General features: G+C 39.0%; 1 protein-coding gene across 2 annotated transcripts in view; it reads left to right on the top strand.

Moving 5' to 3' along the window:
* The window catches only part of IPO5 (importin 5), a 72,600-nt gene that overhangs the window by 28,241 nt on the left and 19,868 nt on the right, over nt 1-24,491 (top strand). For both annotated transcript variants that reach the window (XM_067536926.1, XM_067536925.1), the window contains exons 10-23: nt 360-466; nt 3,902-4,026; nt 4,114-4,203; nt 4,280-4,453; nt 4,751-4,969; nt 6,325-6,408; nt 12,260-12,392; nt 12,487-12,608; nt 13,232-13,328; nt 14,297-14,469; nt 15,025-15,136; nt 15,850-15,905; nt 23,152-23,274; nt 24,196-24,415. In XM_067536926.1, the coding sequence (XP_067393027.1) occupies nt 360-466; nt 3,902-4,026; nt 4,114-4,203; nt 4,280-4,453; nt 4,751-4,969; nt 6,325-6,408; nt 12,260-12,392; nt 12,487-12,608; nt 13,232-13,328; nt 14,297-14,469; nt 15,025-15,136; nt 15,850-15,905; nt 23,152-23,274; nt 24,196-24,415 (1,835 nt within the window). The remainder of the gene's footprint in view (nt 1-359; nt 467-3,901; nt 4,027-4,113; nt 4,204-4,279; nt 4,454-4,750; nt 4,970-6,324; nt 6,409-12,259; nt 12,393-12,486; nt 12,609-13,231; nt 13,329-14,296; nt 14,470-15,024; nt 15,137-15,849; nt 15,906-23,151; nt 23,275-24,195; nt 24,416-24,491) is intronic.

Raw genomic sequence — 24,491 nt, 5'->3', positions numbered from 1 at the left:
CCTCTAACTAGTGATCAATCTTATACTTCTATAATCCTATCACTTAACTTTAATTAGCATCCAATGATTATATATGACCTCATATGTTAATCATAACATCACAATACTGTAAATGAATGTGTATGTGGTAATCATTGAATAACAAATTTGAGTATAAATAAATGTTTCTTTGTAACTGAGAGACTCCAAATATAAGCATATATATCTTTCAGATTCAAACTTAAATTTTATTTGCTTGCAGGGACCATTCATAGTCAGAGATGGCAAAAGTTTGAGGGATTGCACTGTTGAACTGTTGGCTTTTTACCATAGACTTTGAATTAATTATGAAATATTATTTTTTTAACCACAAACTTTAGCAATGCAGTTGCTGGTGAGAGTGCATTGGACAGAATGGCATGTGGCCTTGGAGGGAAACTTGTTCTACCTATGATTAAAGAACATATTATGCAAATGCTCCAGAATCGTAAGTAACTTGATGCATTATTTGAAATCTTAGACTATATAGTTATTTTGTAAAGGCAGTTTAGGTCCCCTGTTCAGCTACTTAACTTTCTGTTAATTATCCTTTTGGATTATTAAGAGGTGCATAGAAAAAACCTATAGATGCTGTAGATAGACTTGTACTTCATTTTCTGCCCAAAGTAGAATTTCTAAAATTTATCTAAAATATGACAAAACTTTGTTCAGCTTTCCATGATCTAGCGTAACTATTTGATTTAAAATATTTAAGTAATTCAAATGTCTTTCCTTTAAAACTTCAGACTTTCTCTGGATTTACTCATGAGGGTAAATGTCTGTCACATTGAAGAATTTTGGTTTAGATAGGACTTGCAAGTTTTAGAAATACACACTGCGTGTGAGGAATATGTAATTTCCCACTAAATCAGTAGAACATTGAGGATTATTTAGAAGCACATTTGAAATGAGTTTGACGAGATAAATGTGCTACAGATGATCACAATTGATAACTGACACTTCTAGCACTCTCTGCAGACACACCAGACACAATCCCTCCAGGTCAGAGTTCAGGGCAGCATCTTGCCAAGGCATCGTGAGGCAATGTAAACTGCCTTTTCCAAACCTGTAACTTTACAGGATTCCAGTCTGTAGGCGTCTCAATCCTACCTTTTATTTACAAGCACTAAATTCACACTGATTTTTTTAAGTTGCAGAGCTCATGGATAAAAACAAATCTATCTAGACTTCCGTACACTGAAATACAGCAGTAACCATTATGGTGGACTGGTCGGGTTTTGCCATACTTATCCCCTTGTAGTAATATGGCTCTTCCATACGCCTGGGCCAGCCATCTATCTCCTTCTCACCTCCAAACATCCATTATTTTTTATTGTGAAACAGTAGTGCTCATTCAATCATATTTTGCACATTTGGGTTTATCGTACCTTGCAAGGCATGCTGAACTTGATATGGACAGCCAGGCACATGGGTGGAAGAAGGCCCAGACCTCTGAGTATCCTCCTCTACTTATTAAACATAGACAGCAGTAAGAACAGATCTGAAAGCAATTTGTGATTCACCCCTCCTCCCCCCCGATAACAAACTTTTTAGTCTCAGTAGGTAAACACTGTACACGAAGGTGTACAGCCATAACGTGCAGCACCTGATTTGAATGTGATCTAAGTCACAAGTAGTCGTCTTGTGCTCTTTAATTTCTGAAATGAACGTTATTCAGTGTAGAAAACTACTTTGCTATTTTGGAAACTGGTTAATCCTTTGGTGTTCAATACCTTCAGCACTGCAGGTATCTAGAGTCTTTATGTAGCCACTGGGAGGTTGGGGACTGGGTCACATGAGAATGGGAGTTTCCAGCTCTTACCTAACTTGTTAGTCAATATGCCCTGGTCATTTCATTGAGCAGGGATGCAGCAATCTGGGTTCAGCAATAATGAAAGGTGATAGTGATGGGTAGGTGCATAAGGCATGTGCTCTGCTGGGAAGGAGAACCTGTTGCAGAACTTATGTGGCAAAGAAGCAGTGTTGAGCTAATAGGAGGGAAGAGCCATTATTTGCAGGCAGGGAATATGAGGAGAAACAGCAGGGTTTTCTGATTGCAACTTCAGAAACAATACCTTTATTTAATCAAACAGTTAAAGGTGCATTACGAAGAATTTTTGTTTGACTTTTTTAGAGGTACCATTCCAGTAACTATTTTTTCCCCTCTTAAGCCTTCCTTAAAGGGCTGTAAGTTTTCCCTTCAGAGGGTGGAATGCAAGAATGTGAGTCCCAAAAGGCTTAGGTTTCATCCCTCCTGACATCACTAAAAGTATGCATGCCTGGTATGCAAATAGGAATGAGTTGAGAGGAAGAGGCACAATGTGATCTTAATGGACTAAGAAAAAGCAGTGAATTTGAGAAACAGCAAAAATAAAGCACTGTAACTGCTGCTTCCCAGCATCCACTATCAGAACTGGCAATTTCTAATCTCTGTCTGTCTGATGCAAATTAGAACATCTTTCACCTGTATGAAGCAAGCTGCAACTAGGATGCAAGTCTGTAGCTGTGATGAATTGGCTAACTTTACAGGAGTTGGAAACTTATGTTAGTTGTGACTGTTTAAGGTAATCATAGGGGTCTCAGGTTGACACCACGCATTTACTATATTTACATAATTTAGATTTGCTATAGTTCAAAAGAAATATCAGCCATCCTGACTACTGGAGATTATGAAACAATGGAGTAGGGGAGGTGGATAGTCCACTTAACTTCACTATAATATGTCTGACCAGAGCACAGCGGTTTAAAAACAAAAAAAAAAAAACCAAACCAGCTGCTGAAGTAATTAAACATTTCTTTTTTGACTAATTTATTTGGGGTGGAAGAGAGCCACAGGCAGATTTTTATTCAGGTGCTGCATAGTACAGTCGAGGGATGTGGTATATTACTTTATAGCTAGTAGCAAAAGCAAACCTTCATACTATCCCAAACCACATCGCAATTCAGCAGAAATGGGTGAGTAGCATTAGGGATAATGGCAGTAAAAGCCAAAGTGCACTTCATAAGCTGTAGCATTGGAGAGCTGTTACCAGTAATTCAAAATTCTTGCCTTTTGGTGTCAGGAGGAGTCTTTGTCAACTGCCTTCCCCACAGCAAAATAAGGAAAGAGATTTAACTGTTTCTTTCCTTTTTGTTTTTATTTTCAAACCATTTTTGTTTTAGTACAAGGAAGAACATTGTGGGCAAAAGGGTACTGGATTACAGCTGAACTATTTGCATATTCTCCACTCAAAAGGAAAGCTGTCAAGGAGAGAAGGATGGCAAAAGTCAGTCAGGTTAATAGGCCAAAAAAAATTTTAAAAGAGCAAAGTTAAATTCATATTTAACCATAGGCTTCAATTTTTTAAAAAAAATTGGCCAATCTTTTGAAAAATGTATGAAGAGGATTGGATAGGATAAATGACAACATTAGAAAGTTGGTGTGTGAGAGGAGAGGCGGGGGGGATTCTTTGATGTTCACCTTTAAATTGGAATGTTCAGTGCTTCTTCACCTAGATGTTTTACAAACACTAAAGAAGAGGGACAAGCACAAGGGTATACAAATCACTGGTAGCAAAATGGAAGATTGCTTTTCCTGAAACTTTCCTAATTGACATTTTATTTAACTAGGCTATTTCCAGACAGTAGCACTAGGGATGTAGCATCAGTAGTTTAGAATTTCTGCATTCAGGTTTGGGCAAAAGGGTTTGTCCCCCATTTCCACAAACTAGCCAGAGGAAAAGAGTGTTGAGGGGTGGGGAGGGAGGGATTCTGGCAGATGCAGGGTTTAAGTATCCAGACTTGTGTTTTTACAATTTTTAAATGAGATCGTTTGTATTCCTGTCTCTCTCTATTATTTTCAAAAATGGATACCTTATTTTCCATGTAATGTTGTCTTATACAGCTGATTGGAAATACAGGCATGCTGGTTTGATGGCTCTATCAGCAATTGGAGAAGGTTGTCATCAGCAAATGGAGGGAATTCTAAATGAGATAGTTAACTTTGTTCTACTTTTTCTCCAGGATCCTGTAAGTTTAATGCAGTTGATTAATCAAAATTTGTCATTTAATTTCTGCTTTTATAAACACTTATTATTTGAGGGGATTTTATTTCAGCATCCAAGAGTGAGATATGCAGCCTGTAATGCAGTTGGACAAATGGCTACAGACTTTGCTCCTGGTTTCCAAAAGAAATTTCACGAGAAGGCAAGTAAGATACAACCCAAGATAAATTTTTGTTCTGTTCGGAAGCTTGTTTTGAGCATAATCTATTCTGTTATAGGTAATTGCAGCTCTTCTGCAGACCATGGAAGATCAAGGCAACCAGCGTGTTCAGGCTCATGCAGCTGCTGCACTCATTAACTTTACTGAAGATTGTCCCAAATCACTGCTTATTCCATATCTGGATAATCTAGTGAAGCATCTTCATTCCACGATGGTGATTAAATTGCAGGAGGTATAATATGCTTAATGATTTTGGGGTGTCTTTATTGCTTTGCAGAAGTCTTCTGTCAAGTTTGCAAAACCTATTTATTATCCTACAGTAACTGTTTGACTCTTGTAAAACTGATATGAAATGAGCATTCAGTATCAAAAACTGAACATTATAAATAGTGATATGTAGACTATAATAATAATTTATCAGAATTATTAATTGTACAACAGCCACATTTTGGGATGGGACACAATATTCAATTACATTTTAAGAGGCATACATTTTAAAGACATACCATCTTTCTTTTTTCTCCCAAAGTTAATACAGAAAGGCACTAAGCTGGTTTTGGAACAAGTTGTGACTTCCATTGCATCAGTTGCAGATACAGCAGAGGAGAAATTTGTTCCCTACTATGACTTATTTATTCCCTCTCTAAAACACATTGTTGAGAATGCTGTACAGAAAGAACTTAGACTTCTAAGAGGAAAAACTATTGAATGCATCAGCCTAATTGGCCTTGCTGTTGGTAAGGAAAAGGTAAGACTTTTCAGATGCATAAACTGTTAACTGCAGAGTCAAAGAGAATTTATTTTATGAAGCCTTTCCACATATTAATAGTATGTTGGATTTCCTTTTTACTGCTCAACCTTTAGATTTGTTGCTGTTTGTCATACATCCAAGTTCCTTTAACTGGGTAGGTAAATAAGTATTTCAGGTTGCTTCATTTAAATAGATTTTGTTCTATGCCTCATGCTGATCCTTTATTCTGTATTTCCAAGATTAGTGTCTTGCAATTTAGTCTTTGCTAGATTCAGAAGTACAATATATTCTCCATAATGTTAGACCCTGATTCTTCTGGGTGGGCATCTTGTCTAAAATGGCCTGAGGTGAGGCTGGAACAAATCCAGGGCTCTAAAATAAAGAAAAGAGAGAAGATTTTGACCTTGGGAAAAGAGTGAATCACATTTTTCTCTTTGTTCTCTGGCAGTTTGTATGTTTGCTATTCTTCATGTAAGAACGCAGGTGAAACTGACATTGCAACTGCAGCATGGAATTGGGGCGTGGGGAAGGTGGATAGGAATATTATACAGTACACTCCCATTTACCCAAATGGCTTAGAGGACAGCTAAAATGTTTGGATAGCTGGGCTTTTGGATAAACAGAAGTGCTGTTAACTAACAGGGCTATATGGGGGACACTGGATTTGAACAAGGATTTTCAGGTACAGTACAATTGTAGTTATTTCTAGAATCAGGTGGATGATATGGGGAGAGGGTGAGAACACAAACATGACATGTATAGTCACATTGCTTAATGCACTACTGGAAGTTGCTCAGTTACTGTGGTCATAAAATGTGATGGAGGATGTCTATATCTCTGCACTCAAGATGTCTGACATAATTCAGAATGTTTACTATCTAGTATTGCTGGCTTCTGATTCCAGAGTGAAATCTCAATAGGCAGAAAAAGCAATCCTGAAAAGTTTGGATCCCCCATGTTTTTCTGTATAAATGCTAAGAATTATTGTCACTCTCAATCTACTTCATAAAGGGACATAAATATAATTATCCCCATCTAAGAAAAATGAGGGACGGATTAATTTGCCTTAAGGCAATATGGTGATTTGGAATAGAATTTGAGCCTGGTGCTTCCCAATCCAATGTGCTCTCTGTGATTGGCTTCTACTTCTAATTTTATCTTAGAGCTTGACCATAGGTTAGGTTCACATCTTCAGTGGAAGACTACTCTCAAGAGAATATTGCTGTCTTATACTGTTGTAGAGAAATTCAACTTAAAAGCAAAAATTCCTAAACCATGAATAATGTATGTGCGTCAACTTGAAATAAGTGCTGTTTGACATGAAACTTCTCATGGGTGTATTTTATTTCTAGTTTATGCAGGATGCATCAGATGTGATGCAGCTGTTGCTGAAGACACAGACAGACTTCAGTGATCTGGAAGATGATGACCCCCAGGTATGTCAGAAGATGCTCACTTGTAGCAAATATCTGTAGTTTCCTAATATTTAGTGTCCTTTATCCTCTTGCTTTTTAATAGAATTTCTGAATGTGCCACATGCAACATAGAAAGTGCAGCTGCTTCTTCAAAAAATTAGCTGTTCAGATCTTTTGGCCACAGTGAACCACTCTCACGTCTACTACAATGCATGGAATCTGTGTAGTGTAAAGGTGGTTGAAAAGTGAAATTCCTTGGAATGAAAGAATTTGAGAATTGAGGAACTTAAAACACCTGCCTTGCAATGCAGATTCGTCTGTGCAGGAAATAGAGGAAAATGGTACATGGAGTGCCATCATCAGACTTTAACAAGTCTCTGTAGTGTAGTGGATAGTCCCTTGAGCGTTTTATCCACTCACTATATTCTTACATAGTTTACTATTTTATAGTGGCTTTACTGTGGAAAAATGACTACAAATGAGATTGAGATTTGTATGTTTTAACTTAAATATCAAATTGCTCAATCTATAAGTCATTTGTTTTTTCCAACTGGGAATCCTGCAAATTCTACTTGAGATCTGAAAACCCAAGTGATAATTTTTCATATGGCTTTTACACCAGTAATATTGCAGTTTTAACATAGCAGACTAATTAGTTGATGCACAAGGTAGAATAGAATTTAGCTGTATTGTGCTGCATTCTCTCAACAGCACCATTAGTACTAAAAACTTGTCAGTAAGCGGATATCCTCTGAGACAGCAGGAGGAGATGTATGTAATAAGTAACATTTTCACATTTACTATATTGGATCCTGTTCTCCAAGCCCAAGATATGTTGTATCAGTGCCTCTTCTCAAAAAGTTCAGAATTCTCCATGAGGCTCTGGTTTTAATGACTTTCTTTCTAGCCTTGTGCCAGATTCTCTGCCTGTGGCAATGTGAGCAGTTCAGCGCCATCTCATCTATTGTAGCTCTCACTTTTAAAGATGATTTTGAGACAGCAGCTAGCACAATCTTCCCACCCTATCCTTTTGAACATCCTCTGAGCTCCTTCTATCCATTTATTGCCCCTCTCCTTTATGGCTGAATTTGCCAATCAAAGCAAGCAGAAGGGCTCCATTTATGAAGAGACTTTTGAGAGACATAAGGGGAACTCCATCAAGGCTGCTTTCCGTCTGTAGATGCTTACTCTGCTTGGTAAGGAGGCACAGTCTGCAAAGTTTGAATCCTCTGCTTCCCTGCAATACTGTTTAAGCTTTTTCTTGATCAGTTCTATTTGCACATTGGGACAGATAAACCCAAATTAAAACTTCTAAAATCGTTTGGATGAGCAAATTTGGTAAAACACTAAAAACAAGTTGGTGAGGGCAAAAGGCACAAGGGTCCAAAACAGTCTTGGGTAGTTCTTGAGCAAATCCAGGTTTTTTTGGTTTGACCTTATCAGCTGTTTTATAGAAGTCTCTTAGTAGTCATTAAAGAAATGAAGTCTCTTCTGGCTTGAGTTTGTACTACTGGAAAGAGCCTGCAATGTAACTCTTACGGCTCAATTTCAAAGCCACTAGTTTCATCAGGAACCATGTGTAGCAAAGCCTCAATTACTCTTTGGGTCTCAGGGCACCATTTTATGTCATGTAATTTCCACCAATCCTCACTGCTCCTCTTTGCAAAGGTGGGACTGGTAAAAAGCTTATGTAGAATCAGCACTGTAAGCCCTCCTCACCAGAAGTCCTGCCTCCAGCAGTAGGAAAATACAGTAGTTCAAGCCCTCTTGCATCTGTATTTTAAAAATTAATTCAATTTCTGGGGAAGTTCAGCTCTTTCTGCTACTGCTTTTTATCTCTTGGTTGATACAACTGAGCCCCTGGAAAACTTATCTACATGGATCACACACTAAGCACTCCTGGGCTAAGGTTACTTTTTGAAAGGTTACTTTCAAAACTTCCAGCAGAGGGAAAATTGTCACTCAGCTGTCAGACCTTCACTAGGAGAGATAGGAGCCTAGTGTTTTGAGGCCGCTTTACTTATCCATAACTAAGACTCACTAGGCAAGCTTCTACATGTGGTCATAGCCTCTATCAACTCAGAAGCTTCCCTTGCTTGAGAAGAATCAGAGTGGATTAGAGGGGAGCAATATTGGTATTAAAGGGACAAAAGACAGGAGATGGCCAGGGATTTGTACAGATGTTCTAGCAGAGACCAAGGTTCAGCCCTTCAAAATATTCTTACAAGAAGGCCATGCCAGTTAAAGAGGAAAAATGTTCCATCAGCTTTCATATACCTCTATGCCCCATGCAAACCATCTTTCTTCACCTGTCAGTGAGGGTTTAAAGATTATTTTGACTTTCCAGCAGCATATTGAAGCTGTTTTTTCTGCAGCTTGTAGACATTAGATTCATAAGCTGTCATATCTCAACTTCATCCATTTGAGATGCCCTCTTGTGTCCTTTGATATTGTTCTTTCTCCCTATATCTCAAACTACTGTTCTGTGCAAAACTTGATTACCCTTTCGTTTTTGTGGTCTTTTGCACTCATTTACCTAGTTATGTTTTGTATTTTGAGATTTTTCTGGATCTTGTTTCTTCATGACTGTATCTGAAAATTAGTTCCTTTGCAACCCAAATACTGTAGATCACTACTTGTACACCTTTTTTGGAGTTGAAACTTCAGTAAATCATCTTAACTTTGCAAATTATATAATTTTCCTTTGAAAGAAATAGTTGGGGAGGCCCTTAGGGCCAAAGTGGTTCCATTGCAGGGGCACTTCTCTGTAGTAGAGCCAGCAGGTTGGGAACTTTAAGATAAAGGTTTGCTAAGGGTACAGATTCATGTGTGGTGATGTATAAAGTGTCTTTATAAAAACCACTTACAGGTAGAATCAATTTTTCTTTGCTTTGAGCTGCATTTTGTGTAGTCTGGCAATATATAATAAACCATAGTAATTGCATGTGGACAAGACAGTTTAAAAAAAACAAAAAACTGTGCCCTTGAGCCACTCTGGCCTTGAGTCACCAGTGTTCAGCTTGGAAAGATCTCCAGGGAGTCCCAACATGAAAAAAGCAAAAACAATGAGAGTCCTGTAGCACCTTAAACTAACAAATTTCTGTGGGCATAAGCTTTCATGGGCTGCAATCCACTTCGTCAGATGCACAAAAGCTTATGCCCACAGAAATTTTAGTCTTTAAGGTGCTACAGGACTCTCATTGTTTTTGCTGTATACAGACTAACATGGCTACTCCTATGAAAAAGCAACCATCTAGCATTTATGCAGCATCTTCACAGATGCACAGTGAGCTGTCTTGGATGCCCCAGGCATGGTTCACTGTGCCAAGACAGACCATGCAACACCTGAACCTATTAAGCTGGCTCCTGAGGTGGTATGGGAGTCCAAATCCAGGTAGCTGTTCAGCCAGCCAGAAGATGTGGGAGTTCTTGGTAGTGGCAGAGTCTTTCTTCCATTCTGTCAGATTCAGCGACCTGATGATACCAACTTGATGGAGAGCATGCATCATTGTCCATATAGGATTTCTGTTGCAGTGTCAGTGGCAGGGCATATCCCAGATATTCCTGAACACTGGCAAGTGTGGCATTTGCTGTACCTTGGTAATCAGTTTGTTGGCTGCATTCTGATGCTAGATGTTAAATGGTGGAATATTGGCTAGGACTGGTAACATACAATATTTTTGTTGGCTTCAATGTGCCTATGATGATTCTCATAGAACAATTATGTTTTCTGTTAGTTTTGGTGTATGCAGAAGTTAACCAAATTGGGGCACAATATTCTCCACCTGAGTAACAAAGTGAGTTCCAAACTATGCAGTGGTAGTATATTAGATCCCGAGGTAGACTCTACCAGTTCAGGTTTCTGCTCTTGATATTTTGAGCTACTTTAGTGAGTTGGTATCTATATGTGATTATGTGATCTCGGGTGACTTGTAGATACAGTAGTTTTGGATTACATGCCAACTACTGACCATTAAAAAAGATGTTCAAGCTCAAATTGGATCTGAGCCTGGGGTAAATGGAAGCATGTTGACATAATCTTTGATATACTTGTTTTCTATCTCCATGATCTCGATCAATGCACATAAACCACTCAGAGATGGTGTTTGGTAGGTCATTGTTGGGTACGTTAAATAAAGTTGGTACCAGCACCAAGCTCTGTGGGAGTTCATTCTTCAGTAATCTTCAGTTGTGGTTTTGTTGACTAAAGCCACCTGAAAATGTCTATCTCAGAGTATCAGCTCAGTTGCTATGACAGTCCATCTAGGAAGAACTCTTGACATTTTGTACAGCAATCCAGTGTGCTAGATGATATAGGCTGCTGTGAGGTCAAAAAGGACAGCTCCACTTTTCTTGAAATCCATTCTCACTGTACATAGTGAGTGCTAGCACTTGGTGTGCAAGTGCTTCCATTTGGTCTGAATCGTCATTCAAAAGTTGTTCTTTCATGGGCATAATTCTCTTAGCATCATTCACTCCAGGAGTTTATAGCTAGAGTTTGAGTGGTATTGGGTGATAACTGGCTGCTGAAGAGTATCTTTACCTAACTTTGGTAAAGTTGTCACCTTAGCTTTTTTGCCATATCTTGGGTATTTTTCTCCTATATGACATGGGACATGAAACGGGGCAGTCAGTGTTTGCTTTTCTCCCCAAGGTGTTTTAGTTCTGGTGATATATTTTTCAAAAGTTGCAGGCTTTCTCTGTGTTCATTTATTTCAGTTCCTTTCTTATTTCTTCCCTAGAGAATGCTTGGAAGTTTTTGTCTTGATCCAACTGAGGAGATTGCTTATAGTGGTGTCACTCTCAAATTTAATTTTGTCTGCTTTGGTGGTGATGGTCAGTTAACTATTTAACGAGGTATGCACTTTCTTTGTCCAGACATGTTATATAGGCTTTTTAGCAGCAATGTGATGGTCTTGGAGGCAGCTTTAAAGATGGTTTTGGTAAACCTCAAGTATGCTTGATTTATTGAGATGTTGTGTGATACAGACTGTATATTGGTCAATGAGCTTAGTGTAATTATCCAAGTCTACCTTTTTGTAGTTCTAACATAGCCTTGGGCTAGTAGTCACTATGGCTATGGTAACCCCTGTTTGAATGAAGATGGGGCAGTTCGGCTGTAGAGGGTGGGATTTCCAAAGACCCTGCAGGTGGCTGATCAAGGGCAGTCTGTAACTGAGATTAGGGGAGCAGCCCTCATTTCAGTAGGAGGAATGAAAATTTGCTGGCTGGTTAGGGTCATGAAGATGTAGCTCATTGAGGGAGGTCCAGTTTGCAAGGTCTGTCTGCTCCAGGTTGTGTGGTGGCTGTTTAAAGTCCCTGCCATAGATAGAGCAAGCCATAATTATTAGAGAGCTTGTACACATTAGCCACTTTAAATGGTTGATCCTTATAATGTCACAGTAATCAGATGTAGATGGTAGACTCTCCACATTAGTAAGTTGGATCTTACATAAGTGGCTCAACTGTATTTTCTCAATGTGCCTATGATGATTCTCATAGGACAATTATGTTCTCTGTTAGTTTAGTGTGTGCAGAGGTTAACCACATTGGGGCACAATATTCTCCAGCCTAGTCAAGCAGATCCCATCAGTGTTGTCAGGAGTCAATATTTTCAAAAACACAGTGCTTTGTGACTCTTAGGCCATCGACATTCAACTTCCCTTGAGGGAAGAGCCAACATTTATAGTATTTCCTTGTTTTTGTCCTCCGTAACCTGATCCAATAGTCTGGCAATTATAGATTTTTAAACACTTTTTTTTGTTATATACTGCAATGTAATAGAAACGTATTTCCTCCCTTTTTGCTTTAATTCCCATTGAAAAGGGAAATGATGAGTGTGCTTATGTGAGCTTTAAAACTGCTCTCACAGATATCTTACATGATCTCTGCATGGGCTAGAATGTGCAAAATCCTTGGAAAAGAATTTCAGCAGTACCTTCCTGTCGTCATGGGGCCTTTAATGAAGACTGCGTCAATTAAACCTGAAGTAGCTCTACTAGACAGTAGGTTATAACTACTTACTTTACTTTGAAAAAATCATTGAAATAAAAGATTTGGCAGCATTTGTAGAATTATCATTTTTTCCTTCTACAACAGCACAAGATATGGAGAATATGAGTGATGATGATGGTTGGGAATTTGTAAACCTAGGAGACCAGCAAAGTTTTGGAATTAAAACTGCAGGCCTTGAAGAAAAAGCAACTGCATGCCAGATGCTGGTGGGTAATGGGAAATCTTGGTGGTCTCCTTCTTGCCAGGTTTTCTATAGAATTAAATTAATAGTCAACTGCTACTAAATCTGAATCCCAAATATACAACACAGGTATTTTATTCTTGCAGTACTAGGGGGTGGTTGGGCAAACTCTCTATTTTTGTGGCCAAATGTAATTTGTTGCTCACATTTAAATTTAAGTAGCTTTTATTTTTAGGTTCATATTACTGTAGTTTGGTTTTCAAACTCTGCAGGGAATTTAAAAAACATGGAAACTTTTCTATTGGTCTTACATTCTGTTAAAATTAAGTCTTGGGAAAAATTTAAGGTGCATCTTACCAGATGTCAGCAAAAGTAGCCCTAGAAAAATAATTTTCTGTTGTATATATCAATAAAGTACACACATTTAGTCTAAAATATCTAGCCACTAGTGGAAAAAATACTCTGCCATCTAGCTCTTTCCAAATATCATGGTAAAACTAATGCATTCTAACATGGTTTTTCCATTAATTCTGACCTTATTCTAGTTTCCTACAGTCCTCATTGCACATTTCAGAGTTTAAAAACAGTAGTAATAATGTTTTTATCCTAGTGCAGATAAACTGTTAAAATTACCTTTTGTGTTTTCAGGTTTGCTATGCTAAGGAATTAAAAGAAGGATTTGTGGAGTACACAGAGCAAGTTGTAAAACTGATGGTTCCTTTGCTGAAATTCTATTTCCATGATGATATCCTTTTAATAAACTTTAATATAAAAACAATAGAAATCAACTAGCAGTTTTACTTCTGAAAAATTCAAAACTTTAGCCACGCTAATCATCTTACTCTTTCCATATTCATAGAAAGTTCAGCAGTGTTGTATACTAGTATCAGGAAGGTGTCTGTTTATAGTGAACCTCAATATCAGTATTTTATAAATCATGGTGAATTTAAATTTCTCGAAGCTGAGCCATTGCAATAAGGCATCAGTCCAGCAATAAAATATTATTTTGACCAATTCTTTAAATTGTTTGTACGTTGGCTTGGGCATCTAGTTTCAGTACATATGCAAATTAGAGTTTGAGTCTGAGGGTATGTTTACACTGAAGTATTATTTTGTTAGCAGTTTACTAGTCTTGCCACAACAGGGAAGGACAGTTTTTACAACCTTAATATTTAGCATATCTTTTTGTGTTCATAAATCAGTTTTTTATTCAAACTGCACCATCAAAAGGGGCTGTCAGCTTTGGCAAAAATGTTATATTTAAATTTATGTATTTCTCTGATACTTTGGTATCTCAGGTAAATAGTACAGGTATGAGAATAATCACTTAACATGAAAAATATTCTTTGCCTCACTTTCTAAGCTTTCCAGTTCCTTTGGCAAATAGTGCTTTTTTGGTTCTTTAAAGGAAAATTAAATAAGTAATCATAAATGTTAATTGCAGCATGAACCAACAAGTCAAGGAAATGCTTGGATAGCTCTTCAAACTTTAGTTTTACATTATAAATGTTTGTTATAACTCTTATATAGAAAACATAATGTTTATATCAAGTCTTTCTGATCTAATGTCTGGCTAGTTATGAAAATGAGTGTTTCATCTTGGAGTGACAGGTCATAGTTTAAGATGGGGAATTTAGTAGCTTTTTTCGTAGTATGTTTCCTGATGCTCAACAGTTTGATCTCAGTTACCCACTATTTCCTTAATAATCAAACGTGTTCGTGTGGCGGCAGCAGAATCTATGCCTCTTCTTCTTGACTGTGCTAGAGTTCGTGGGCCAGAGTATCTCACACAGATGTGGCATTTCATGTGTGATGCGCTTATCAAAGCAATAGGGACAGAACCAGATTCAGATGTACTCTCAGAAATAATGCATTCATTTGCAAAGGTGACCTTTTTCTCTTCATAGAAATGTATATGCCATTATTACTATGAAAACTTGTGCATGTTTTTTACAGTATCAACAAGGAAATTTAGTGCTTGCCATAAGTTTTAAATGACTAGTAAAAAAAAGATTTTCTGATAGTTGCCTATCATTTGACTGCGTATTTTGTTAGCTTAATTTAATGTGACTAATTTTTATAGATAGTTATTGAAAATGTTCATTTCATCATATAAATATAGTTCTGGATTAGGTAATGTTTCATAGCATTTGTTTAAAAACATGAATACTGAATATTGAACAAATGTCTAGGGGGAAAAAACACTAAACAATTTTTCTTATAATATGGTTCTGACCTGTGAAATGGCAGTCCCTTTATTTTATAAACCTAGAATAAATATGGAAATTATTTTATCTGGTTTAAAAGAAGCTCACTATTTTGTCAGTGGTAATCTGAAATATAGCTCTGTTCAATGTTTTCAACATGTTAAAATTTCACTGCCACTATTTGAGTAGTGTTAATGTTAAAACGTCTATTGTGAACATACTGTATTTCACTAGTGCATTGAAGTAATGGGAGATGGATGCCTTAACAATGAACACTTTGAAGAACTTGGAGGAATATTGAAAGGAAAACTAGAAGAGCACTTTAAAAATCAAGAGTTAAGACAGGGTAAGTTAGTGACACCTTCTACGTATTAGAATAAGTTTAATGATTTGCACTAAAAACAGCTTTCTAAGGCAGAGGTTCTAAACATTTCATATTGACTGCCTGTTCAGTTATCCTCTCTTGAGTTACCTTACCTTAAGATCCAGTGGTGGTAAACTGAAATTAGATACATTCAGACTAGAAATAAGGTGCAAATCTGTAACTAGTAATTGACCTTTGAAACTGTTTACCAAAGGATGTCATGTATTCTCCATTATTTGAAGTCTTTAAATCAAGTTTGGATTCCAAAAAATGCTGTAGCTCAGTCAGAAGTTAATGCAGAAATCATAGCTGAAATTCTAAGCCAATCTGCCTAGATGATCATAATGGTGCCTTCTGGCCTTAAATCTGACTGCCTCCCAATCCTATGGCAAAGACTGGGTTATTTTTGGTATCCCTTTTCCCTGCTTTTCTGGTCTACTCGCTTTTCCCAAACCAAGGTTGCCTTTCTCCCTTGCTCCTTCACATAATCTTAACCTGTTCAGTACATTTTCCTTATTTGCCCAATGTCTCCTTCAGGCACTCTGACTGAGGATCCTGAGTGCTTCAACCTGCAATTGTTTCTGGAGTCCTCTCCTATCCATTACTGAATTTTTGTCAGTTACTCGTGCTTTTGCAGGAGAGTGTCCTAGAGAAAACAGCTAGACGTTAGTTTACACTTATTCCTTTTAATTTAGTGAAAAGACAAGATGAAGACTATGATGAACAAGTTGAAGAGTCATTGCAAGATGAAGTAAGTTATTTCTTTTTTGTTACTTTAAAAATAATAATTTAGACATCTTCAAATTCAACAGAGCAGCATCTATGTGGAGATAGACATTACACCACAGTGACATACTGCTGAATTGAAACAGCACCAAATCCTTTGAGACTTGCCCATATGGATCCCCAGTATTGGAAAAGTGCATCTTTGGCATGTTTTCTCAGTTTCTAGCAAGCATGATCCTTTGGTGCTACACCATGGGCTGGAACTTAAAGATATGTCCTAACTGCTGAAGGAACAGGTTTAGAGCATAGCTTTTCCTTGCTTGTTTCCTCTTTTAAAGAGCATTCTCTTTTAAATAGGATTGCTTTTTAAAACTACTTTTTCAACCATTGTCCAAGGATCAGCCCAGTTGGCCTGCTTTTTCTTTTTTATGCCTTTTGGGCTGTTTCTCACTTGTGTGGTCTTGCTGATCCAAGCAGCAACATGGTTCAAGGTCATAGACAGGCTACAAGCCATTTGCTTCCTGCAGTGTAATCATATATGTTGCTGATGACAATGTTAGCTGTTACCAGTCCATGGGTGGAGACTGGAACCTGAAAGGACTGGGAGGGAAACCTTAAACTATTTCTATTTTAGGGTCAGATTCTCCACCTGCATCTGAAGCATTTCAAGCCAACAGTTTGGCTTCTGGATTATTGGGGCACTAGACTGAGTACTCTGCAGGAGTCAAAAGATTCTTTTGGAAAACAGTAAAGATAAAGGGCAGTGCAGGAAAACAGTAAAGATAAAGGGCAGTGGAGGAAACATTCTACCTGGAAAGCTTACTCGATGGATGAAGTGGAAAGATTTCACTTTCTTAGAAAAAAATAGACTAGAGGTGGTCCACAGTCCTTTATAAATGTTGAGCAATTAACAGTCAAAACTTTCATTGAGTTTAATGATCATCTAGCTGCCTGTTAAGCTTTTCACCTTTTCAAAGCATGGATCACAGATTTTCATTCACTCTGTGGTTACAAAACTTTCTCCGTGTTGTCCCTCCAGTGTACGAAATGCCTCCCGTGATGAGATCTGAATATAATCTTTGTTATATTTTTACAGCACCTAGCTTCCCCCCTCTCCTCACCCCCCCCCGCCCCCAAAAAAATCCTGGTCCATGACCGAGGCTCTGAGGTGCTACCATAGTACCAGTAAATTAATCATACTAATTCTCCTGGATCCACTGTTTGAGTTTAGGGGGGCATATCACAGCTTTTAAAAAAGCGTCCAAAAATACCTTTACAATACATCAAAAAAAGCAAAATTCTTACCTGGAGCTCCAGAAACCTTTATGCAAGCCTTACTTCCTCAATTTGGCCTCCTAGATTTGTGCCCAGTTTGAGAGAGCAGTCCTGCAGTGACTTCAGCTACTAACTACACATGCACATGCATGCTCACACAACCCAGGTGGAAGGTTACAACTGCTTGTTAATTTCCAAAAGTGGGGAGGCATATGGGAAATTCTTGAAGGTGAGAAAGTAGTGACTTACTGGCTCTTGCAGATTGTCCATATAGATCCACACACCTCAGCCTATTCCAACTAGTCTTTCTTGTTCCAGGCTATCCAGTTAATTGAAGGAACTGAGTGTGGTTGGGGTCCATGCCCTCTCTTGAATTCTCACAACTGAATGACAGGCTGCAAGTGGTCTCAGTTGACTATACTTGCTAGAAGTGTCCAAAATCGCATGCCAGGGATGCACTTCTCCCAAGAATATGGATCCACATACATGGTTATTTTGAGAGACATCAGTTACTTTATATAATCATTCTGTGATATGGGAAATCTGTAAGGAAGGATTTTCTCTCAGTGGAAGGATTCAGTGTTGCTGTTTTCATATAAATGAAAAGAGAATGCAAGTTACAATTGTTAACTAAGAATTAGTGCTATACATTTGTCATTTCAAAATATATAGAACACTTTTCTTTTCACCAGGAAAAATAACCTGATGTGTAAAATTGTTCCCAGGAATTTGCCATGAGAGAAATTCTGAAGATGAATGACTTAGATTAATCTTAAAAGCATTAACTTCTTTGATTAGTGTCTTTGTGGGTGCTCCACTTCAGGATGTGTGCACACCCATGCACTCTTGATCCAAGATTTTCAGCAGTAGTGTCTGTGGGTACATGCCTGCACCCTAGATATCCTTGGGCTCTGGAGTGAGGATATATGAGTGGCACGGAGCTGCCATTGCTCCAGTTGCTTCTCAGCTGCCAGTCACTTGAGACAGAGCAGTGGATTGTCCACTGTAGCTTCCTAGTGACTTGCTGCTCTCTAATTGTTTGTTCATTCTGTTATTCCTTTAGATACTTTGAATTTCTGTTATTTAGCACAGCATTGTGCTTTTGGGGGGTTCCACAGTCCCTTCTTTTGTTTCCTGATCTGGGACTTCGTTATTCTTTCAGGCCTCAATCCATGGCCTCAAATAATGGGTTGTGCCCAAGATCCCAGGCTTCAAACTCTGCAAGGCTTTTCCTTGCAGCAACAGACATTCAGTATCTCTCTCCTGCCTGAGAGAAACTCGTGTCCCTTCAAAATGTAAGATCTGCTCAGGAGTTAAAAGCAGAGGATAAAAAAAGTGGGAGAACAGACAAATTCCTGATGGAGCAGTCTCTGAGACCTGTGGGGTTTCTTGTACATTGGATTCAGTTGCTTAGAGAGACACTGTTACTGTAATAAGCAAAGACCCAGGGAGCCCTTCAAAACCATCCACTCACTCAAAAAAAAAAAAATCCCATTTTCCAGAACAGGAGAAGAGCAAGGGAAAAAATCAGTCTTAATCTGAGTCTGACTTCATGTCCTGGAATGGTTATTGGTGAGACACTCACTCCCTCTGGTCACAAGACCCCAGCGTTAAAAAGACCACAGCTCATACTGAGAAGCTGTCAGTAAACAATCTAGAGTGATGTCACCTCTAGACTCAGTGCCTTTGAAGCAAAAGGACTTTAAAGCTGAGCTGAAATTTTTGTTGGTATGGTCTTATGTACCCAAGTGGAATATGAATTGGTCTTCAGTACTCTCTCCAGTACCACACTATATACTGGGTCCCCAGGGTCCTTTTCCAGAGTCACTGGTGCCATCCTGGCTCCTTTTCCATGTGAACCTTCAGATCCTGGAAGAACTTGAATCACTATTACTGAGGGATACTGAAAGAGTCCTTGCTACTACCAGCGTACCTCCTGGAGTCAACTTACTCTCCAGTCCTGCCATCTACAGTAATTCATCTTCTGGTACCAACATGGTCACAGACCCCACGTAATTGAGAGTAATGAGGGACTTTCAGCTGTTACCCTTATCCTCCAGTACAGTTTTGCTACCAAGTTGAGTCTTGGCCTGCAGATGCAATAACCAGACCATCTCCCGTCCCCAACGGGCACTGGGGTGGACACTTGGTCTGATTCTGAAGTATCTAAGGCTTCTTCACCTTCCTGTGTTAGTCTCCCTCCTGTAAGGTGCACCCCAATGAAGAAATTACACCCACCAATTTTGGGGTCCTGACCCCTTCCCTTATGTAACGCGAGAGTTGGCTTATTGGAACCCGTGGGCCCCTTATGGCAACCAGCTCTACATGGTCCCTTCGTGTAAGATGGCATGCCAAGAGCAACACTCCATAAGAGGAACTTGGAGCAACAAGAGCCAACTGGAGAAGAAGAAACATCACCTTCCCACAAATCCGTCTCCTCACCAGATGAGGTTATGCCTCCTCCACCATCTGATGCTGATGATTTCAAGGCCTTGCAAGACCTTATAAAACACATAGCAGAGACCTTACAAATTCTATATGAGGCGATACAGGAACATTGTCTGTACATCTTGGTGCAAAATCACATTGCCCATCAATGATGCTCAGCTAGCATCAGTCCGTATGAGGTTACTAGAATTTTCCACACGTATAAATGAGCTGACAAATACTATATACCACTCAGAATTTTTTTTCTCCCATCCTACACCTAACTCCCTGGTTGTTGAGGTCATTGAGTGAAATAGGCAACATTAGTCCTGTTCAATGGGCTCTGACGAGTTGAAATGACAACCTTTTATGTCCTAAAAGCTGCTTCTTTGCCTCTTTGCAATTCAGAGTAGCCAATTACAAAGCCCTGATAGCAAAATATAGTTTTATGTTATTCAAAGTGTGCATCTTTTATTGAACACTTGCCACAGGACTAGCAGGAACAATTTCAATCCCTCATAATGGAAGGTCATACAATCATAAAAGCATCTGTCCAGACCTTGCTTGATGATGCCAACACAGGCACACGTTCTATGGCTACCACAGTAGTCCGGTACCAAGCCTCTTGGCTGCAGTCCTCTAACCTCCTCCAGGAGTTTAAAAAAACACCATTGAGAGCCTTCCCTTTGAGCGGCCCAAGTTCAGTGATACCTCAAAATTAATTAAACTAACAGCTGATGCTATGATTTCTGGATACATATACATCTGTACTAGACAATATACAGTAGATGGCAGATGGCTGAACTGTCTTCACCCAGTTCATTATCAGCCCAGAAGACCTGCTGAATCTCCCATGAAGAAGCTCAGCTTCACTAAGAAAGGGCTGTCCTCGAAGCAACCATTTTGACTCATTGACTGAGGGTTACAAACTGTCTCTCACTCCAGATCCTGTGCTACACATATCTCTCCATAGTTTTTATGGGGATCATCTCTCCCATTTTCTACCTGCCTGGGAACTCATTTTGGAGAGATGGGTCATGGAGATTTCAACAGTCTATTCCATCCAGTTCAGCTCCATCCTGCCCTTCTGCTACCCCTTCCTTCCCTCATTGGGGATGCTTCTCACACAGTTTACCTAAAATATGTAGTAGTGTCTTTTAACCCTAAGGGTGCTCAAAGCTGTTCCACCAGACTTTGCTCTGAAAGAGTTCTATTCCCAGTATTTCCTGTCCTGAAGAAAAGCATGTTTGTGGAGATCAATTCTGGACCGAAGGACTTCAGAAAACCTTTGTCCGCTCTGAACAGTTCAGAATGGTAACACTAGCCGCTCTAATTTCCTCCCTAGATGTGAGAGATTGGTTTGTCTCCCTTGACCTTCAAGACTTTTATTTTCATATAGCTATGCAGCTCTCGCACAGACATTTCCTACATTTCATGGTTGACAGGGACTATTACCAGTATCACATCTTACCCTTTGAGCTCTCCACTACCCCAAAGGTCTTTTTCAAGGTTCACGTGGTGGATAGTCTCCCTATCTGGATGATCGCTCCTGAAGGGTCACTTTTTTGAGGTACAGATAGCAACTAGCAAGATCCTATCCCTGTTCTGCTTCCTGGGCCTCCACCTCAACATGGAAAAGTCTGCATTCAAAGCCACTCAATGGATAGACTTCATCTGGGCTTCTCCACTGTCAGAGCATACTTGCCAATGGACAGGTTTGCCACAATGTCCAGCCTCATTTTGACAATAAACAGAACCCTCAAACCACAGCAAGGGCTTGCCTTCAATTCCTGGACCATATGGCAGCCTGTACGTTTGTGACTCACTTAGCAAGACTACCTTCTCGGTTTCTTCAAGCCTGGCTGAGAATTATTTACACCCCCCAAAAAGCAGTCTACCCAAAAGGGTGTCCATACCTATGAGGGTCCTTTTATTCTCTAAATTGGTGGAAAGATCCACAAAAGATATGCATGGAAGTTAAGTTTTCAGAGCCTTTTCTCACAAGGATCATTATCATAGATGCCTTCCTGCTCATCAGGGATATGCACTTCAGGATTTCATAATACAGTGCAAATGGACCTCACAGGAGGCGATCCTCCATATCAATATATTAGAGACTTGCCAGCACTTATACCCATATCAGGGGCCACCCAATCAGAATAATTCTGGATAGTAAATTCTGTAGTGTATTATGTCAGTATTATGTCAGTCAACAAGGAAGAGCAAAATCCCAGCCCTTATGTGCTGAATCCATATCACACTGTATACAGATCTCAGCAGTTTACCTACCAAGACTCTACCACAAGTGGGAGCTGAACAACATGGTATTCTGAAGGATGTCTCTTATCTGGGGTCCTCTGAAGATAAATTTCTCTGCATTATCATCCCACATAACGTACAGATGATTGAGGGGAAGGCACAGCCCCAACTGGATGTGAGACATTATAGGGTTCATAGGGACGTGCACATACTGAAGCATAGCCTCCCTAGGGGGACGCATCTCAAAGGACTGCAGTTACTACTGTACAAGTGATCTCTCCTTATAATTCCCTTTGTATGCTTATTTCCAAGTGGTTTTAAAAACAGTAATTTTTAAAGATACTTTAAACTGAATATAAAAATTTAAATTAATTAAATTTTTTTATTTTTTAACATGGGTGAGTTTACATGCATATCAAGGTTTATTTTGGGTTTTGGTTGCATTATGGCAATGCAGAAATAGCCTTAAGTTGCAGCATTGCAAGCCCCACTTTCTTCTGCAGGACAGCTTGTCACACTGTGCAAGATGTGAAAATATTGGCCTACTAAAAGTGTGGCCGTTACAGGCTAGACACAATCAACATTTTGCTTTGTCCGTTGCTATGCCTGTAATGTGTGGAATAAGAACAGAGCACTGATTAAAGCAACCATACTTAGAGTAATAGAACTCCCAACAAGGAGTCAGATAGGATCTTGTTAGGGCCAGTTCTTCAATCCTCACATAAATTGGTAGTTGTGTATGAAAGTCTGCAGGATTGAGCCCTTTAATTCACTTATTTTGGGGGGTAAAGAGGCACCATGCAGGGGGATAATAGTAGAGAATAAGACTGTTCAAATTGTCCAGATTGTTATGGCAGAAGGAAAGAAAAAGCTCTGAAGAGTAGAAAACAGGCTATAATACAAGTGATGTCAGTGTAAAGCCTGTCGAGGCATCGGAAAGCTATAGGAAAGGTCCTCATCTAGGGGGGTTGCACAGAGAAACAACCAAATTTGATTCCATGATGCAATGTGCCGGATGTCATAGTAAAATGTTTTGTATTTTTCCACTTTTGATGGTGCATTGTTCATCTCTTTCTTCTGAAACACCCTTCTGATATGAAGTAGTTGGGAACAAAGTTAAGTAGCTCTGTCAGCATGGACACTGAATTGTGGTACTGTATAAGTCTTTCTGAATTATTTACATATCTAGTTACCAGAAAGTGTCTAATTTAAATTGCTTCAATTCAAAAGTCTTAATACTTGAGATTACTTCTGAGAGATTGCTTATCAAAAAGAATACTTCTGATACTGCTGCTATCTTCTCTTTTTAGGATGACAGTGATGTTTATATTCTGACTAAAGTGTCAGATATTTTGCACTCAATATTCAGCAGTTACAAGGAGAAAGTGTTGCTATGGTTTGAACAGCTACTACCACTAATAGTCAATTTAATTGTAAGTATCTTGAATTCTGTCCATTTAAATCTGATTTGTTATGGCACCTGGATAAGATCTCATGCTGCTGGCATGGCAAATTATTTTTAGAGCACTGCGTGATTTGTTGTACAAAACAAGGTCTCCCCCAGGAAGTTCACAGTCTAGACCAATACAATCAAATTGTCACCTGGTGCTTTATCATACAGCAGTGCATTCTTTTTATTAACCCTTCCGTCATAGATGACTGCTGATAGGCTTCACAGAAGTAATTTGGGGAGGTATTTGAAATTCAAAAGAGGACATCTAGTGCACCAGGTAGGGAGGGACTTTCATGGAAAATGACTAAAAAAGCATCTGAGGGAGTTAGTGAGAATAGTTAGACATGAAATTAAGGGGAGTGAATTTGTATGCTCAACATATAGGGCTGGTTCACACTGACGGTGCGATTCGGTGGCAGTTGACAGGAGTTATGCAAACTACGCAGAGTAGTTTGCATAATTGACGTCGACTGCCCAGCTTTCCTTCTGCGCACTGTTCACACTGTGCTGAGCCTGTTCCCGTCGACTCAGCGCCACGCTACTTGAGGAGGTGGACTTACTCAGTCGACTTTCTGATCGATCTGGCGGCGGTGATTTTGCCGCCATCAGTGTAAACGTAGCCATAGTTCTCTAATTTCATTTATTAGTTTAACTGCTCTCCTCAAACAGCAAAAGTTACTTTTTGATTTTCTTTGTGGTGTTGCAGTCAGTGTTGTTAGAGGAACAAATTCCTTTATCAAGATTAAATTCAGACCAACACATGTAGTACTTGAAATGGAACTTAAAATTCCACATTTATAAACATTTCATTTTGATATCATTCATCATTTGTATGCATCATTGCAATTGATTTACGTTTGCATTCTAAGATGGCTTAGAAAATTTTAACTTTTTATGATAGTGTCCACATAGGCCTTGGCCAGACAGACAGTGGGGGTTATGCATTTTTGATGACATCGTAGAGCACTGCAGCCCATCCTCATTCAAATATGCTGAATACTTCCTGAGGCCAATGCTACAGTCAATATGTGACAACAGCCCAGAGGTTAGGCAAGCAGCTGCTTATGGTGTTGGAGTTATGGCACAGTTTGGTGGGGAGAGTTATCGTCCGTTTTGCACAGGTATGTATATTCATGCATATCTTTCTAATCCTGTAAAGCTACCTCTAGAGATTACAATACTTATGCTAACCATGAG

Source organism: Emydura macquarii, unplaced genomic scaffold (genome assembly GCF_026122565.2).
Source record: "Emydura macquarii macquarii isolate MOO-44397 ecotype Brisbane River unplaced genomic scaffold, CSIRO-AGI_Emac_v2 contig_3671, whole genome shotgun sequence".
In the NCBI taxonomy this organism is placed as follows: domain Eukaryota; kingdom Metazoa; phylum Chordata; order Testudines; family Chelidae; genus Emydura; species Emydura macquarii.
Note: the sequence above shows the minus strand (reverse complement) of the source record. Positions and strands in the feature narration are given on the sequence as shown.